At 44.4% G+C, this 16,345-nt stretch overlaps 2 protein-coding genes across 4 annotated transcripts in view; one reads left to right on the top strand and one right to left on the bottom strand.

Annotated features, from left to right (window-relative positions):
- Positions 1 to 7,090, bottom strand: part of DDX4 (DEAD-box helicase 4) — a gene marked incomplete at both ends in the record, with an annotated part of 32,247 nt that extends 25,157 nt beyond the window's left edge. The window contains 2 exons of the mRNA XM_082782815.1: positions 3,049 to 3,376; positions 7,019 to 7,090. Coding sequence (XP_082638941.1) covers positions 3,049 to 3,376; positions 7,019 to 7,090 — 400 coding nt within the window. The remainder of the gene's footprint in view (positions 1 to 3,048; positions 3,377 to 7,018) is intronic.
- Positions 7,091 to 11,355: 4,265 nt separating this feature from the next.
- SLC38A9 (solute carrier family 38 member 9) overlaps positions 11,356 to 16,345 on the top strand; it is a 51,758-nt gene continuing 46,768 nt past the window's right edge. The window contains exon 1 of one of the 3 annotated variants that reach the window (XM_082783708.1): positions 11,356 to 11,461. The gene's annotated coding sequence lies outside the window, so the exon portion shown is untranslated. Of the gene's footprint in view, positions 11,462 to 11,868; positions 11,890 to 16,345 lie in introns of those variants that run through there. The other 2 variants (XM_082783709.1, XM_082783710.1) reach the window with 2 other exon arrangements.

Raw genomic sequence — 16,345 nt, 5'->3', positions numbered from 1 at the left:
TATCAAACTCAAGATCAGATTACACAACAACCATTATAAAGATGTGACACCTAAAATCAAAACAATGATTCTGTAAGCTTTTAGACAAATTTATGAGCATATGGCACACTAAGGAAACACTAATACTCTTTTCCTTCCAAGTTAAAACAGCTTAACATAATCAAAGCTACCACTGAAAAAAACTAAGCACTTGTGCTTTCCCCAGTACAAACATACCAGTTAATGAAGAAGTCACCTGCATGCAAGAAGAGGCTGTCATAAAGGAAAAAAAGAACAAACATTATGTTTGGTACCCTACCAAGTTACTCTGTTAGGAGACTTTGCTTCTAAAATTCCAAAGTGTTAAACTGCTGTTTCTGTGGCCTGAAGAATGTTCAAAATTGATGTTCACTTGAAGATTTATGTGGGTAGTCCATAGCAATATAAACATCAATGTAGCAAGAAACAAAATCCCTAGCCAATCATTGAATCTGTATTCTAGCATTCATCACACAATAAAATGCCTTCCTTTGACCAAAGCAATTTGCCTGTAGAGATGTGAGGACTCTTTAACTCTTGTTCCTCATCCTTTCTTATATCATCACTCCTCTTCCACTGAGATATCTACACCTTAAATACACAGCTAATTCAAAATTTTGAAAAGCACATCATGTGCCCAGAAAGGTTGTGGAGTCTCCTTCTCTGGAGATACTCAAAACCCGCCTGGATGCCATCCTGTGCAATGTGTGCTAGGTGACCTTGCTTGGCAGGGCATTTCGACCAGATAATCTCCAGAGGTCCCATCTGGTATCAACAATTCTGCGCCAACAAAATACTTCATCAGTAAAACATGTACTTTGTTTTGTACTTTTTGTTCCCTCAGCCATTCTGTCCTCCAAAATTTCTGCCTCTTCTTAAAAAAGACGGACAAAAACAGGTTTATACAGCTAAGATGACAGAACTGATAATCAAGTAACTTGCTTTCATGATATGCTTAGCACATTCACCAACATACCACACTGCACCATTATTTTCCAACCAACCAATTATGATTGGTTACAAGAAACTACAGCAAAAAAAGAAACTAGAACCAATTCAGCGATTTAAGTCAAAGCAAAACTTTATAAAAACTAAGTTGCAGTTATGCAATACTTTTAAACTTATACTCATTACAAGACTTTACCCAAGTACTAAACCTAGGTATTGATTCAAAAAGTCAAAATGTAAGTTTAACCTGCACATACTAGTTCTACTCATGCCATTTCATGTCAAACAAGTGAGCTATATCATTAACAATAATTCATATAAAGCCTAGAAGTGCACTGCAGACAATACAGCAGCCCATGAGCTTTAAGAATCAGTTGGAAGCCTGAAAGAAAAAAAGGACAGTTTCTTCCGTAATGTTGTAGGGGAAGAATAATTAACACTAATGAACGCTTTTAAACAAGCTTGAGAATAGGTGCATGATCTTGCCAGCTAAGTGTCTCACCTCTGGACTTCCTGAACAGTTTCAGTTCTTTAAAAGTGCTTATTTGAACATCAAATAAGGTTTGCTTGTATCTAGCCTACAAGTATGCAACCTCAGTAATATAACTTGTGCTTGAAAGTATGGGTTGAGTTCCCTATCAACTAGAAGTAGCCAGAAAGATTGAAATTACCTGTTTCAGCCTAACACAACCTGCTTACACTGATACAAAATAACACGTGCCTAGCTCAGTAAAGGAATAATGGTTAATGATGACAGTGGAAGCATGGTCTTCAGCAAGAAAAGCATTCCATGCCATGAATTCAGTACAATGAGAGAATTCAGTACAGATGAGAGAATTTCTAGTTATTTTTGTCATGTGCAATGGAAAAGTTAACAGGCAGAGTTCAGTCAGAAAGAGCTACAAAACCCATGAAGCTACATTCACTTCCACCTAACATGCATCACACAACCATTCTTCATGAACACTGCCTTTCCTGTTTGCTCTTCATCAAACCATTACTGAAGTTAGTAACCTGAAGCTCTCATAAAGCAATTCTTCGGTACTAGAGTGAAAGCAACACCTATCTTCAATTCTTTACTTCCTGTAACTGTTCAAATTTGGAGTCCAAGTAACACCAGTAATAACTGGTTCCTACCCTTCCTAATTTCCCAATATCCTGGGGACATGGAACTAGGTAAAGGTAGGTCTGCTTTTTCACTTATACAAAGAGGTAGGAGAATGACAAATCAACAGTAAACATACTGCCCTGTTCTAATTGCTCTTAAGCAATATTAACCTAATTTGTGCTAAATATAACTTGTTAAAAGTTTAGGTTGTACTTCCACAGTTGTGTCAACTAAACATGAGCTATTTTTACCCCAGACATTATTTGAGTAAGTTAAAATATCCCCAAGCAGTTTCAGTGAAGATCATTGCTAAGTATATAAACTACATTGAGAATTCTAGCTGCCCTATCCCACATTCTGTCAGTTCTAAGCAAAATTTGTTTCCTGATCTGGCTACTGTAAAGGCACACTAAGTACAGCCTGGGACAAACTACATCCAACAACAACCTCAGCATGGCTTATTTAAACTAAAGCTTCTGTTCAAGTTTATAAAGGCATAGTCTTAATTGAAATGAGCATTTTACGGAAACTTGCCAAAACATCAATGTTTTATCTTGTGTTCTTTTTTAAATGCAGATATAAGTTTCCGCTCAACAGCTTCACGGACCTTTTATTTTCAACATAGCTGTTAGAGTCTTGTCAAGACAGGACTGTGCAACATTGCATATAGTATATATTCATTTTTAATACTGTTCACGTTTAGCACAGCCAGTAGTAAAAATGGTTTTCCATCTGGCAGCTATTCACTCTTTACAAGTCATACACTGTATTCAGTACAACTGCAGGAAAAAAAAGGAGTGAGGGTCAAAAGGAAAGCCTACTCATTATATTATCTGTACAGTTTAATGCTGCTTACTGCATGGGGATACATCAAAATATCACAGTATGTTAATATTGCAGTTTTCTTTAGTCTCCTGAACTGTTCACGATAGCTCCCACAGGTATCAGTAAAATCTCAAGTGTCCTTAACATACCAGATGAGCTTATGTTTTGACCAAATCCAGACGGGGGGCCATCGGGTCTGCCAGAGAAGCCAGATGGGTGGCCATCAGGTCTGCCAGAGAAGCCAGATGGGGGGCCATCGGGTCTGCCAGAGAAGCCAGATGGGGGGCCATCGGGTCTGCCAGAGAACCCAGATGGGGGGCCATCGGGTCTGCCAGAGAAGCCGGACGGGGGGCCGTTGGGTCTGCCAGAGAAGCCGGATGGGGGGCCGTTGGGTCTGCCAGAGGAGCTAGGCGGTCGGACATTGGGTCTGGCACAGAAGCCAGGCGGTGGGCCATTGGGTCTGCCAGAGAAGCCAGCCTACAGATAGAAAAAAGACAGCACGATGTTAACCTCACACCAAGCAGAAGTACACAGCTACAGATGCAGTTCGTTCCTATGTCTTGCATTTGAAACAAATTGCTTTCTGCACTCACATGCAAGTTTTCTGGATATTTCTCTTAAAAGTTTCTTAAACTTCAGCACACAAAATGCATACTGTTCACACATAAATGTCACCAAAATCAAGTTGTACATGGCTGACATGGGGAAAAGTTTATCTTGCCTCATCAGATTTATGGAGGCAAGAACCATCCCCTTGCTAACAAACATAAAATGGAAATACAAATAAAGAAACATTTATTGTACAAAGCAATACCACTACCTTTTAAAGTTTTTTATTTTCATCAATGTAAGTTCAGGAAGGCTTCAGACTGTTAGCACTACAAATAAAATTCTGTTTTTATCAGCTTCACAACAGCTTTTCCAGCGTTTCTCTCAAGGATGCTTACATATGATCTTAACAGGAGTATCTGGAAGATGCCCATCCCTCTTCAACTCTTCAAAGATTCACATACTCCATTTGAAACAGTTCAGAACAACTCCTAACACTCACATTATACCATTAAGGTTAGTTTTATTTCCAGCAAAGGCCATGTTAAAATTTCTCCTGTTTAATAAAAGCTAGACATACACTAGTAAGCCAAAACACCATCTGACTCAGGAACATCACAGAACTACCAAAGCTTTAACTTCGATCTTAAGCTTTTCTGATTTTACTAATAGCTTTCATACTTCTCTTTATGCAAACCATTACAGGAAACTAAATCCAAATAGTAAAATTATTATTCTGAAAGCATGTTACTATTCCTCCTTTAGCAACCTTACTTTCAGCCTCATACATCTATCTGGATAGGCAATTCATCTCTCATCACCCTCCCTACTCCTCAAGGCTCAACCTGTAAGATCATTAATAGCAATGCCAACTATCACTATAGATCCTCCTCAAATTTACTGCAGTCTCTTCTGATACCACAACTAGCAAAACATTATTCTTTAGTTGTCCCATTACACTCCTGCATCTTATCCTTCATTTCGCTACGTAATTTCACTCTTTTAAAAGATTTTGCTATGTAATAAAACAGCAAGATTTAATAGGAGGAATTTATACACAAAATTTCACTCAGAACCACACCCTACGGCAGGTACCTACAATCACCCTACTGAGGTAACAACTCCAGAACTGTATTTTAAGAGTTCTTCTCACCAGCTCCCAAACTCATGAGGCCATTAAGCTGCACACAGTTCACCAACTTAAATGTACTACATGCAGACCTTACCGTAACTTTTCTGCTGCCAGGAATCTAATTCAGATTGAACTCTAGGAGCATCCTTCTCCAGTTTCAATCTAAGTGAACCATGTTTGCAAACTCTAGAATTAATAGTCCAGCTCACTTAGGGCAAAAAGCAGTAGGGACAATTCAAAGAAGCAACTTAAACAGAAGACTGAAAAGAAGTAAACGCTCCACTTATTTCTGGATATATGACAGATTCTCAAGAGCTTGGAAACTCTGGGAAAGAGTGGGAAATCCTCTTAGAAAGACTGGGAAATACATCTGGAAGGGTCTGGAAATACAGCTTCTACGTAAGCCCAGACAGGATGCACGTGTCTTTGTCCTTCTTCCCTAAAGAGCTGGGTATTAAGTTCTAAAATACCAAGAGCATTGAATCCCTTCACAGAATAGAGACCATGCTAATTGTAGAAGACAATGACCCTGGGACCCCTTACATATATGCAGCTACAAATACAATGAAAACTTGGTTTGTATGTGTTTAAGGCTGCTTGAAAGTGCACGCTCCCATCTTGTAACACTGTAGTTTTCCTAGCAAATTGAGTCAACATAGCTCTCATAGTGCTACCATGGAGAAATAAGGTTCCACTGATTCCTTTACCAGCTCAGCCATTTTCCTCTCAACAACACACAGAGGGGTCCTCAGTTTAGAAGGTTAAAAGTCCACAGAGAAGCACTGAACAAGCACAGGTACTTGGACAAGACAGCAGCAAGTGAACAGCTGATGGGGAGGAAACCTCTCTTAGGCAGTCAGCTTCTAAAGCAGCCTTCTACATTTGCAAAAACATACTGTAAAGGTTATACCAAGTCCTATCTCCAATCCTCATACAGGGCAACTCCCCACCTTTATTATTGCACCTGTACATTTAAGGTCATACAGCTGGCAACAACAAAAAATGAAGTATTAAGAAAGATCAGCTGCAAGAGACTCACATTCCATTTGCTGTAGTGAATAAATCAGTGATTCAGTGACTGTCAGCAGAAAAGGACAGCAAATACCAAAGGGCATCAACTGAGCTGAGAGAAATTAGTTTTCTCTCACAGCATGTTTTTCTATGCACAGCTCAGAGTAAGACATAATTCTGCTATTCCTGAGTAATACAGGTCCACCTCTCACCACTGCTCTTTCATTATTCAAGACAGCAATAAGGGCCATCAAACCGATCTGACTTGAGCAAAATATAACCTACCAAAACCCAAAAAACAGTGATCTTTTCTATTTATCTTACAACCTCAGACACTATATCTGACATACAGAATGGAACAGAAAGGCATTACAAGAGGCACAAGGGCAGGCAACAGAAAATTTCCCTTTCAAGCGATACAGAAGTTTACTAAGACTTCTCACCATAACTAATTTGCAACTTCAAGTCTCTACTCAACTAAGTTTTTGGCTATTTCTCCTCCAGGCTGTGCAGATCCATTAGCTTACACACTCAGGCCCTCAATTCCTAGCCCATTTATTAGAATTAGTGAGCTACTGAACAAGTACATGTGTCACGTTTATGCCACGCTTTTTTTTTTTTTTTTTTTTTAAGAACAAGACCTAACTGTAGTAGGCATCCTTTCACAACCCAATGTGAGGAAGCAACATTAAGCACACAGGAGAGTTAACGCTGACTTCTACACCAGGCCCCGGAGTCTCCAGGGAGGCACAGCACCTCTAAGTTTTGAGAGACTGAAATTGCTGCCACTTTTTACAAAACCACAGTCTTCTCAAAAAATGATTTAAGGACAGCTACTTCCTGATTCTTCAGGAACACGGTACTGGTGACAGCCTGACAGCCGCTTAGACTGCAGGGTGGACGAAACAGGTAGCACCCATCTAGAATTCGGAGTAGTTCAGTTGGAAGTCGAAAATCATCTCATCCAACTGCCTGTTTCACGGCCAACCGGAAGTCCAACTGCCTGACTGCTTCATGGTAACCAGAAATTAAAGAGCACTACTACGGGCTTATTAACCAAATGCTTCTTTAACACAGACAGGCATGGGGCATCAGCCACTTTGCTAGGAAGCCTGCCCCACTTTTGGCCACATTCACTGCATACAGGTCTGGTGTCCAGTCTAAATCTCCCTTGGTGGCCCTTTATGCCTTTTCCTTGTGTCCTGACATCAATTCCCAGGGAGCAGAGCCCAGCTCATCCCTCTCTGCTTGCCCTCCTCAGGAAGCTGCACTGAAATCACCTCTCAGCCTCCTTTTCCCCAGAAGGGACAACCCCAGCGTCCTCCGCCTGTCCTCGGGACACGCCTTCAGCCCTGCCTGCCCTCCCCGAAGCACTTCCAAACATTTTTACCATTTTTATGGCTTTACCCTCGCCCCCCGCCCCGTACCGTCTCCCCCGAGGGCGGCAGGCGAGGCGCTGCCTCCTCCCCGATCTCAGCCTCCCAGTCCTCCTGGTGCATGGCGTGCGCTGCCGAGCCTGCCTGCGGGAGAACACACACGTTAGCGGACCCCACCGGCCCCACACACCCCCACCAGCCCCCCAAAAAACCCCACGGCCCCCCCCAGACCCTCACGAGTCCCACCGAGGGCCCCGGCGCCGCGCAGCCCCCTCCCGCCCTCACCCCCGCCCGCTCCGCGCCTAAACGAAATGGCGGCGGCCGCCGACACCCCTGATAACGCCGCCGCCACGTGCTGGCGCGTCACGTGCCTCGCCCGCTGGCCAATCGGGGAGCCGGGCGGCTACTCCTGCGCATGCGCGCGCGCCCCACTCCGGCAAGGCGGGCCGGGGGGGCGAGGGGGGGATGAGCCGTTAGGACCGTTAGGGGCGGGCGTTAGCAGGGGTCGTTAGGTCGCTGAGGTGGCAGGAGCTGCCCCCGATGGGGATGGGGGGATAGGGGGATGGGTTGTCCCCTGTGCCTGGGGGTTGGTTGGTATGAAACAACAGCTAATCGGCAACGTGCCCCTTGGCTAGAATGGAATACTTAAATTACCCAATTTAAGCTAAAATTGGGTTAGACACGCTGTGCGTTTTCAAAGTAAAACATGAAGAAGAAGATCCCATTCCCAAAGTTTTGTCATTACACCAGACTTGCAGAGGCCAGAAGGGCTGAAACCCTGTCTCAGGAGCTGTCTGCCTGTTGAAGTACTGAGGAGCACAGATAGAATTCGTATCAGCGCACCGCATCTTCTAAAAATCTGGGCGCATTCTCCAGCATTTCTGCTCATGTTTCTCAGCTGCTGATGCAGTACACATCTCTGTAACTTCTTCAGAGTTGAACGGTATAGCTGTGGAATACTCTAGTAGTACTTACCCTGAAAAGCTTAAAACCATTCCATGAATGTGATATATCCTCATTAGCCTATTATACCACGTTCAATTTATTTCCCTCAAGTCTGAAAGGCTGTTTGAAAAACTGTATGCCTGTCTGAGAACTTTAATGTCTTCTGTTGTAGAGAAGCTACACTGTCTCTGTAATTCTCTGAATGGGAGATTTGGATACACTCTTCTAATGACACCAGGAAAAGGGTTAGGTGGAAAGTAAGTGTGTGCGTAACAATTTCCTTCTTTCTTTATGTGTTAAAATTAGGCCTGTACTAATAACGATTAGGTTCTTAAGATTTAAATTATACTAACATTAAATCCTTGGTTTTATTTATATACAAGACATGCTTTCTCTTTACCCCGTTAAAAAAAAAAAAAAAAAAAAAAAAAAGTTAACATTTAACAGAGTTTATGGTGTTTAATATAGATATCCTGATGTGCTATTACTTTTTTTTTTTTTTCTAGAAAGACATATGGAGAAATATAAATATCTAATAATAATAATAATTAAAAAAAAAACACCACCACCAACAAAAAAGCAGTAATTTTGTTAGCCAGATGATCACTATGATTGCAACGATGGAAAAAAAAAAATCTTTATTAATGTACTATAAAGTTCTGTAATGCCTCAATTTATGAATTTGTGCATATTACAGTTATATTACAACTACAGTTGCAAAGTATGCCTTAAAGCTAAATCAATAGGTGATTCAACATAGTGCTTGACAGAATTCTTCTTAATAGCTATATTTAATATTCTCTTTGTCTTACAGATGTATCAAGAGGTACTAAATGAATTTAAGTTCCCATTTTCCTAGACGCTACCCAGACATGAAGCAAAAGACAAGCTTTGCCCAAAAGGTCATGTGTCACCAGAACAGAAAGCCCCGACATAAATACTGCAGGGCAGTTATGGAATACACTTGTAAAGACAGCTTTTGGCAGCATTTTTTTATGAGGGAGCAGGAGAATCACAAGACTTCTCTCAGGCTTGCTTGCTAGCAAATCATTTCTTGCAATAAAACATTTTTCCCAGCAGAACTCAATGACTAATTAATGACCAAGAATGCAAGCCATGTATCTTCTATGGTTATAATCATCTAAGTCTCTCATAGCACAGGACACAGTAGGCAGGCTTGCAAGAGTATCACAGAATCACAGAATTGAAGGGGTTGGAAGGGACCTCAAGAGATCATCAGGTCCAACCCCCTGCCAAAGCAGATTCCTTAGAACAGGTTGCCCAGGTAGGCGTCCAGACAGGCCTTGAATATCTCCAGAGAAGGAGACTCCACAACCTCCCTGGGTAGCCTGTCCCAGTGCTCCATCACCCTCACCATGAAGAAGTTCCTTCACATGTTGGTGCAGAACTTCCTGTGCTCTAACTTGCAGCCATTGCCCCTTGTCCTGTCCCCACAAACCCATGAAAAGAGGTTGGCCACATCCCTCTGTCTCCCACCCCTCAGGTATTTATACACATTGATGAGATCCCCTCTCAGTCTTCTCTTCTCCAGGCTGAACAGACCCAGGTCTCTCAGCCTTTCCTCATAGGGAAGATGCTCCAGGCTCTGTATCATCTTTTTGGCCCTCCGCTGGACTCTTTCCAGAAGATCTCTGTCTTTCTTGTACTGGGAAACCCAGAACTGGGCACAGTACCCCAGGTGAGGCCTGACTAGGGTAGAGTAGAGGGGGAGGATCACCTCCCTTGACCTGCTGGCCACGCTCCTTTTAATGCATGCCAGGATCCCATTGGCCCTCTTGGCCACGAGGGCACAGTGCTGGCTCATGGTCAACCTATTGGTTTCTTCCTGCCCATCTCTCCAGCCGGTCCAGCTCTCGCTGAATGGCAGCACAGCCTCCTGGCGTGTCAGCCACTCCTCCAAGCTTTGTGTCATCAGCGTACTTGCTGAGGGCAGACACTATTCCTTCGTCAAGGTCATCAATGAAGATGTTGAACGAGACCAGACCCAGCACCGACCCCTGGGGAACACCACTAATTACAGGTCTCCAGCCAGACTCTGTGCCGCTGATCAGCACCCTCTGAGCTCGGCCAGTCAGCCAGTTCTCAACCCACCTTACTGTCCACTCCTCTATCCCACCCTGTCTCAGCTTTGCTATCAGGATGTCATGGGAGACAGCATCAAAGCCTTGCTGAAGTCAAGGTAGATGACATCCACCGCTCTCCCCCCATCTACCCAGCTGGTGATGCCATCATAGAAGGCAACAAGGTTGGTCGAACATGACTTCCCCTTGCTGAATCCATGCTGGCTACTCCTCGTAACCTTCTTCTCTTAAAATTGCTTGGAGATGGCTTCCAGAACAAGCTGTCCCAACACCTTTCCAGGGACAGAGGTGAGACTGAGTGGCCTGTAGTTTCCTGGATCCTCCTTCTTGCCCTTCTTGAAGACTAGAGTGACACTGGAAGAGTAAGAGTAGCTTCTCGCATGCTGGAAAAATTACATCTCTGCTTCTGTGTGTTTTTGTTTTATTCACTTTATAGTGCCAGCATGTGGTGTTTGTACTGCGTTTCAGACTTGTGCAGCAGGTGGCAGGACTTCCTGACTCCCTGACCAAAATCTTCAAATACCCAGAAACAGCAAGGTTCTTGCATTCTAAGGGTGGCTCAGGTGCAGAAGATGACAGTGAGTTTTCTGCATTACACAAAGTAGAAGTTTTGGTCTGACTCAGCTTGCACGCATGTAGCCGAATTTCAGGGTGATGATGGATGGTGGTAGTCTCTGCTGCCTCATTTCCTCCCGCAGTCTGAAATTCAGATTACACAGCGGTTTTCTCACAGGAATAGTCCTGCTGTCCATGCAATCTGTCTTGGGCTGTGCTTGAGGAAGGAGTACAGGCGGGGATTGGTGTCTAGCTTGTTTTGAAATATCTTTCTCACGTGGGAAAGCTATCTTTGCTGTTTTCCTTGCATGCAATGCAATTCAGCAGTTTCCCTTACCATGAGCTATAAAAATCCCTTCAGTTTTACTTTAACCAGTGTCTGAACTACGAAAAGGACATATGACACTTGAGTTAACTAGGAGCCACAACAACAAAGCGATTTTAAAACAGCGAATTTCTGTGAGCAGCAGTGCTCTGTGACAGACAACCACTGCGTTTGGAATCAGTATTAAATGCACCTGCCTCTCTGCTTCCTTATTTTCTCAGCTAAACCTACACAAGCTGTAGACAGACTACTACACAACGACCAACTGTCACTAACAAGTCCAATTCTATTTTTTTTTCAGGGCTGTTTGGAGCCTCCACGTGCAGCCACATCCCGCTTATCCGCCCCAGCGGGCGGCCCGGCGCAGGACACGCTGAGCCACAGCCCGCTGCTGCCGCTCCCCGGCCGGCCCCGCAGCGCAGCGCAGCGCAGCGCAGCGCCGCCCCGCAGCAGCACCGCCCCGCGCCCTCCTCCCGGCCGCGGGCCCGCCCGCGGAACTGCGCTCCCCGGCACGCCGGCAGCCCCGGCACGGCCCCGGCCCGCTTCCTGCCGCCGCCGCCGCCGCAGGTAGGGGAGCGGCGGGTGCCGGGAGGAGGGAGCGGGGCGGGGGGCACGGGGGAGCCGCCCGGCTGCAGCGCCAAGTACCGCGGGGGGGAAACTTAACCGGGCAGCGGGCGTTGTGCGGGGCGTGGAGGCCTTTCAGGGGGTTCGTAAATCAGGGAAAGGCTTAAATCGGTCGTAACCAGCCCGTGGGGCCCGGGCCCTTTTAAAGGGTGGTGGTAAAAACATAGCATAAGGACGAAGGTGCTAACATTGTTCCCATTCCTATACCTGTGTCTTTAGGATTCACACAAATACGCAATGGGATTCACACCAACACCTATATGCAAATAACAAAGGCTTCAGCTGTTGAAGACAAGTTATTGTTCCATTTCTTTTTAATTTTACATAGGTATCATCTGTCAGTGACCACGTACCCATTGGTTCTGCCCAAGGTACGTAGGAGCTCAACAGCAGTGCAGTTTGTATCAACAAGAGTGCTTTCTACTGAAGCAGTTATTAATTTACACTTGTTATGCATTTTAGTTATCTTCAACCAATACGGATCTAGGAGAGTAGGGACAAGCTAACTTGTGGCAAGCTGTGCCAGTTTTAAGGAGCTCTGAATATATGCTAATAGTCTTACAAGCACTATAGCATTCTTCAGTCCCTAACAAGCTAGGGTCTATTGCCCCAAAAAAGGAACTAAGGAACTCTTCTGTCTTTGGAGTTCCTGTTTTTCAATGTAGAATATGCTTGTTTCTCACAGTTTCTATGTGCATAGCCTGCAGTTTACTTTAGATTTATGCCATGACCTTTATTCATCCATTCATCAGCTCAGAATTTAAGAGAAGACCAGGTCACGCCAAGTAGAACTTTTAAAAATCATTTTCCTTATTTGAAGTAAATGCTAGTATTAGTGGATCCTAGTATTTAAATCATGATTGTGAGGTGGGGTTATGAGAGTGATGAGTTTAAATGAGAATGAAACAGGTTAACTTGTCACAGTTTGATTTGTGAAATCTAGTTGACAGGGAGCTATGCGTAAAGGAACCACCAGATATCTCAAAGAAAAGGAAACTACTGTTTCACATAAGAACAGTTTTTGGTGGCAAAATTGCTTCTGTAAGGCTGTAGTTGTAATTAAGCAAGTTAAAAAGTAACAAGTTAAAGTTGATATCAGTCTGTGATAATTTAAGATGCATGGCTTCCAAATTAAGACTTGGTCTATGATGACTTGTCCATTGGGTCTTCTTCCTACACAAAGAAATTATTGCAGAACCAGTGCTAGCATCTGTGTAGCGACTTCACCTTTACTGACATGGAGCTGTTGTAGAAATAGCTCTCAGAGCTGCAGATGCTGTTCTGCCAGGATTTCCAGCTGCACTGGCACCCCGGTGGAACTCTAGAGGCTGTGATGGTAGCTCCCCTTTCTGCCTTCTTCCACCTGCCCTGCGTGAAGAGTTCTTTGGTGAACAGCAGTCCTACAACCCAGCAGAGCGCAGCCTGTGCTTGTGGGATGACTAGGATAACTGACTAACAAAGAAGTTTTGTGAGGGCTGTGGTATAAACCTGTTTGGTAACCTTCTTCTGTAGCCTGGGCTGTAAGTCTGTACTAACCTGTCCAGGTGGGTTCTCACCTTAAAACAATGATACACGTGCCTGTAGACATACCAGATACAAGCTTAGGTTCACAATACAAGCAAACTGTAATGTGGTTTTGTCCTCCAGTGCAAAGAACACCAAGTCACAACACAGCCTCCAGGCTAAATTGAAGGTTATCAGTCTGCTGGGTCCTTGTCTTCACTCCCTGAAACTTTTAAGTCTTTTTAACTAAGAAAGAGAGAACCTGCAAGGCAGTAAAAGCTGAAGCAAAGGGACAGAGAAGTGAGTATTAAAAAAGGTTCAGCCCTGCTTTCAATACCACCTGAAAGTCTTGTAGAGTGTAGCCCAAAGTGGGACTGGGAAAAGCACCTTTCACACCTGTGTTGTTTCACAGTTTTGTGGAACACCAGCAGCAGAAAACCTGGATTAGTAAGTTCTCATTCACTTGTTACCTCTTACCACTTTTCTGATACAGAACTTCAAATGTTTATGGGAGAATTATAAATAGGTCGAGAGGACATTCTAAGACAGCTTCATCACAGGCAACCAGTGAAGTTATATCCTGAAAAGGAACAGCAGAGGTGAATGATGACCTCCAGGTAGGGTTTCACAAGAGCAGAGCAGAGGGGGAGAATCACCTCCCTCCACCAGCTGGCCATGCTGCTTATGATGCAGCCCAGGATATGGTTGGCTTTCTGGTGCAAGTGCACATTGCAGGCTCATGTCCTATTTTTCATCAACCAACACCCCCAGGTCCTTCTCATCCTGCTCTCAATCCATTCTCCACCCTGCCTCTATTTGTGCTTGGGATTACCCTGACTCAGTTTAAGGACCTAGTGCTTGACCTTGTTGAACTTCATGAAGCCCACCTCTTAAGCCTGTCCAAGTCCCTCTGGATGGCATCCCTTCCCTCCAGCATATCGACTGCACCTCACAGCTTGGTGTCATTGGCAAACTGAGGGTGCACTTGATCTCTCTGTCCATGTTACTGACGAAGATGTTAAACAGCACTGATCTCAGTACTGACCCCTGATGAACACCACTTATCACTGGATCTCCACCTGTACATCAAGCCATCAACCGCAACTCTTTGAGGGTGACCATCCAGCCAATTCCTTAGCCACCAAGTGGTCCATCCATCAAATCCATGTCTCTCCAGTTCAGAGACAAGGATGTCGTGCAGGACAGTGTCACAGACTTGGCACAAGTGTAGGTGGCTTACATCAATTGCTGTCTGTTATCTACCAACACTATAATCCCATCGTAGAAGGATATTTTATTAATTACCAAATACATTTTTAAGTGAAACTAGAGTTAGATAATTAAACATAGAAACCTGTATTTTAGAGGACAAAGTTTGCAAAGTTGAAATACTCAAAAGTTGGAGTATTAAACCTGGCTGCATTTAATGAAGATTAGAATTGTCTAGGTAATAATAGTTTTCTTGGTACATATGGATTAGAACAGAATGGGTCTGTTGGAAGGGACCTTCAAAGCTCATCTAGTCCAACTGCCTGACCACTTCAAGGCTAACCAAAACTTAAATTTACCAGACTTTAGTAAGGGTTTTGACACTGTTTCCCATAGCATTCATTCTTCTGGGTAAACTGATTGCTCATGGCTTGGATGGACATATGCTTCACTGGGTAAAAGAAATGTCTGGGTGGCTGGGCCCAGAGAATTGTGGTGAATGGAGTTAAATCCATCTGGAGGCCTGTCACCAGTGGTGTCCGCCAGGGCTCAGTACTGGGGCTAGTCCTCTTTAATGTATTTATCAATAATCAGGACAAGGGGAGCGAATGCACCCTCAATATGTTTGTACACGACACCAACTTGGGCAGGAGTGTCAATCTGCTCAAGAGTAGCAGGGCTGTGCAGAGGGATCTGGATAGGCCAGACTAAGGGCTGAGGCCAACTGTATGAAATTCAGCAAGGCCAAGTGCTGGGTCCTGCACCTGGAGCACAACAACCCCAAGCAGAGCTACAGGCTGGGAGATGAGCGGCTGGAAAGCTGCCCAGCAGAAAGGGATCTAGGGGTATTGGTCAGCAGCCAGCTGCATATGAGCCAGCAGTGTGCTCAGGTGGCCAAGGCCAGCAGCATCAGGGCTTGGAACAGAATTAGCTTGGCCAGCAGGACTAGGGAAGTGATTGTCCTCCTATATTTGGCTCTGGGGAGGCTGCACCTTGAATACTGTGTTCAGTTTTAGGCCCCTCACTACAAGAAGGACATTGAGGTGCTGGAGCATGTCCAAAGAAGGCCTGTGAAGCTGGTGAAGGGCCTAGAGAACAAGTCTTACAAGGAGCAGCTAAGGAACGGGTTGTTTAGCCTGGAGAAAAGGAGGTTTGGAGGAGACCTTATTGCTCTCTACAAGTACCTCAAATGAGGTTGTAGTGAGGTGCAGTGGGTTCATCTTTTCTCCTTTCTCCCAAGCATCAAGCGATGGGAAAGAAAAAATGGCATCAGGTTGCACCAGGAGAGGTGCATATCCTGGGCTGCATCGTAAGCAACATGGCCAGCTGGTGGAGGGAGGTGATTCTCCCCCTCTGCTCTGCTCTTGTGAAACCCTACCTGGAGGTCATCATTCAGCTCTGCTGTTCCTAATATGCAACCTAAAATAAAGGAAATATGCAATCCCTTCTTCACTGAAGGGATTGTGAGGCATTTGAACAGCCTGCCCAGGAAAGCAGTTGAGTTACCATTTGTGGAGGTCTTCAAAAGATTTGTAGATGTGGTGCTTAGGGATATAGCTTAGTGGTAGACTTGAAAGCGCTAGGTTAACAGCTGGACTTCATCTTAGAGGTCTTTTTCATCCTAAATGATTCTTTGATCCTATGAAAGCATAATGAGGGTTTTTTCCAAATGCTCCTTGAAATACAGACAGGCATCAACTCCTCTCTGGGAAGCCTATTTCATTGTTTGACCACCCTCGTGGTAAAGCATTTTTTACTAATGTGCAGTCTGAACCTCCCCTGGTGCTGCTTTGTGCTGTTTCCATGTTCTGTGATCAGTTCCCAGGAAGCAGAGCCCAGCACCTCGCTCTCCACTTCCCCTCCTCAGGAAGTTGCAGAGAGCAGTGAGGCCACCTCTGAGCCTCCTTTTCTCCAGGCTGGAGAACCCAAGTGTCATCTGCCTGTCCTCGGAGGATCAGAAATATTCAGTTACCTGATCATTATTTTTTTTGAAGCTGAACAGTTCTCAGAGTTGAAACGGTTTTGTCTGAGCAGCAGCAGAGCAGCAAAGTGATAGTGTTCAGTCCACTTTTGAATAAGACTATCTTCTTTACTTGTTGTTCAACAGACTGTAAC

The sequence above is a fragment of the Aythya marila genome (assembly GCF_965140915.1).
Source record: "Aythya marila genome assembly, chromosome: Z".
NCBI classification, from domain to species: domain Eukaryota; kingdom Metazoa; phylum Chordata; class Aves; order Anseriformes; family Anatidae; genus Aythya; species Aythya marila.
This window is presented reverse-complemented; position numbering and strand designations above follow the sequence as displayed.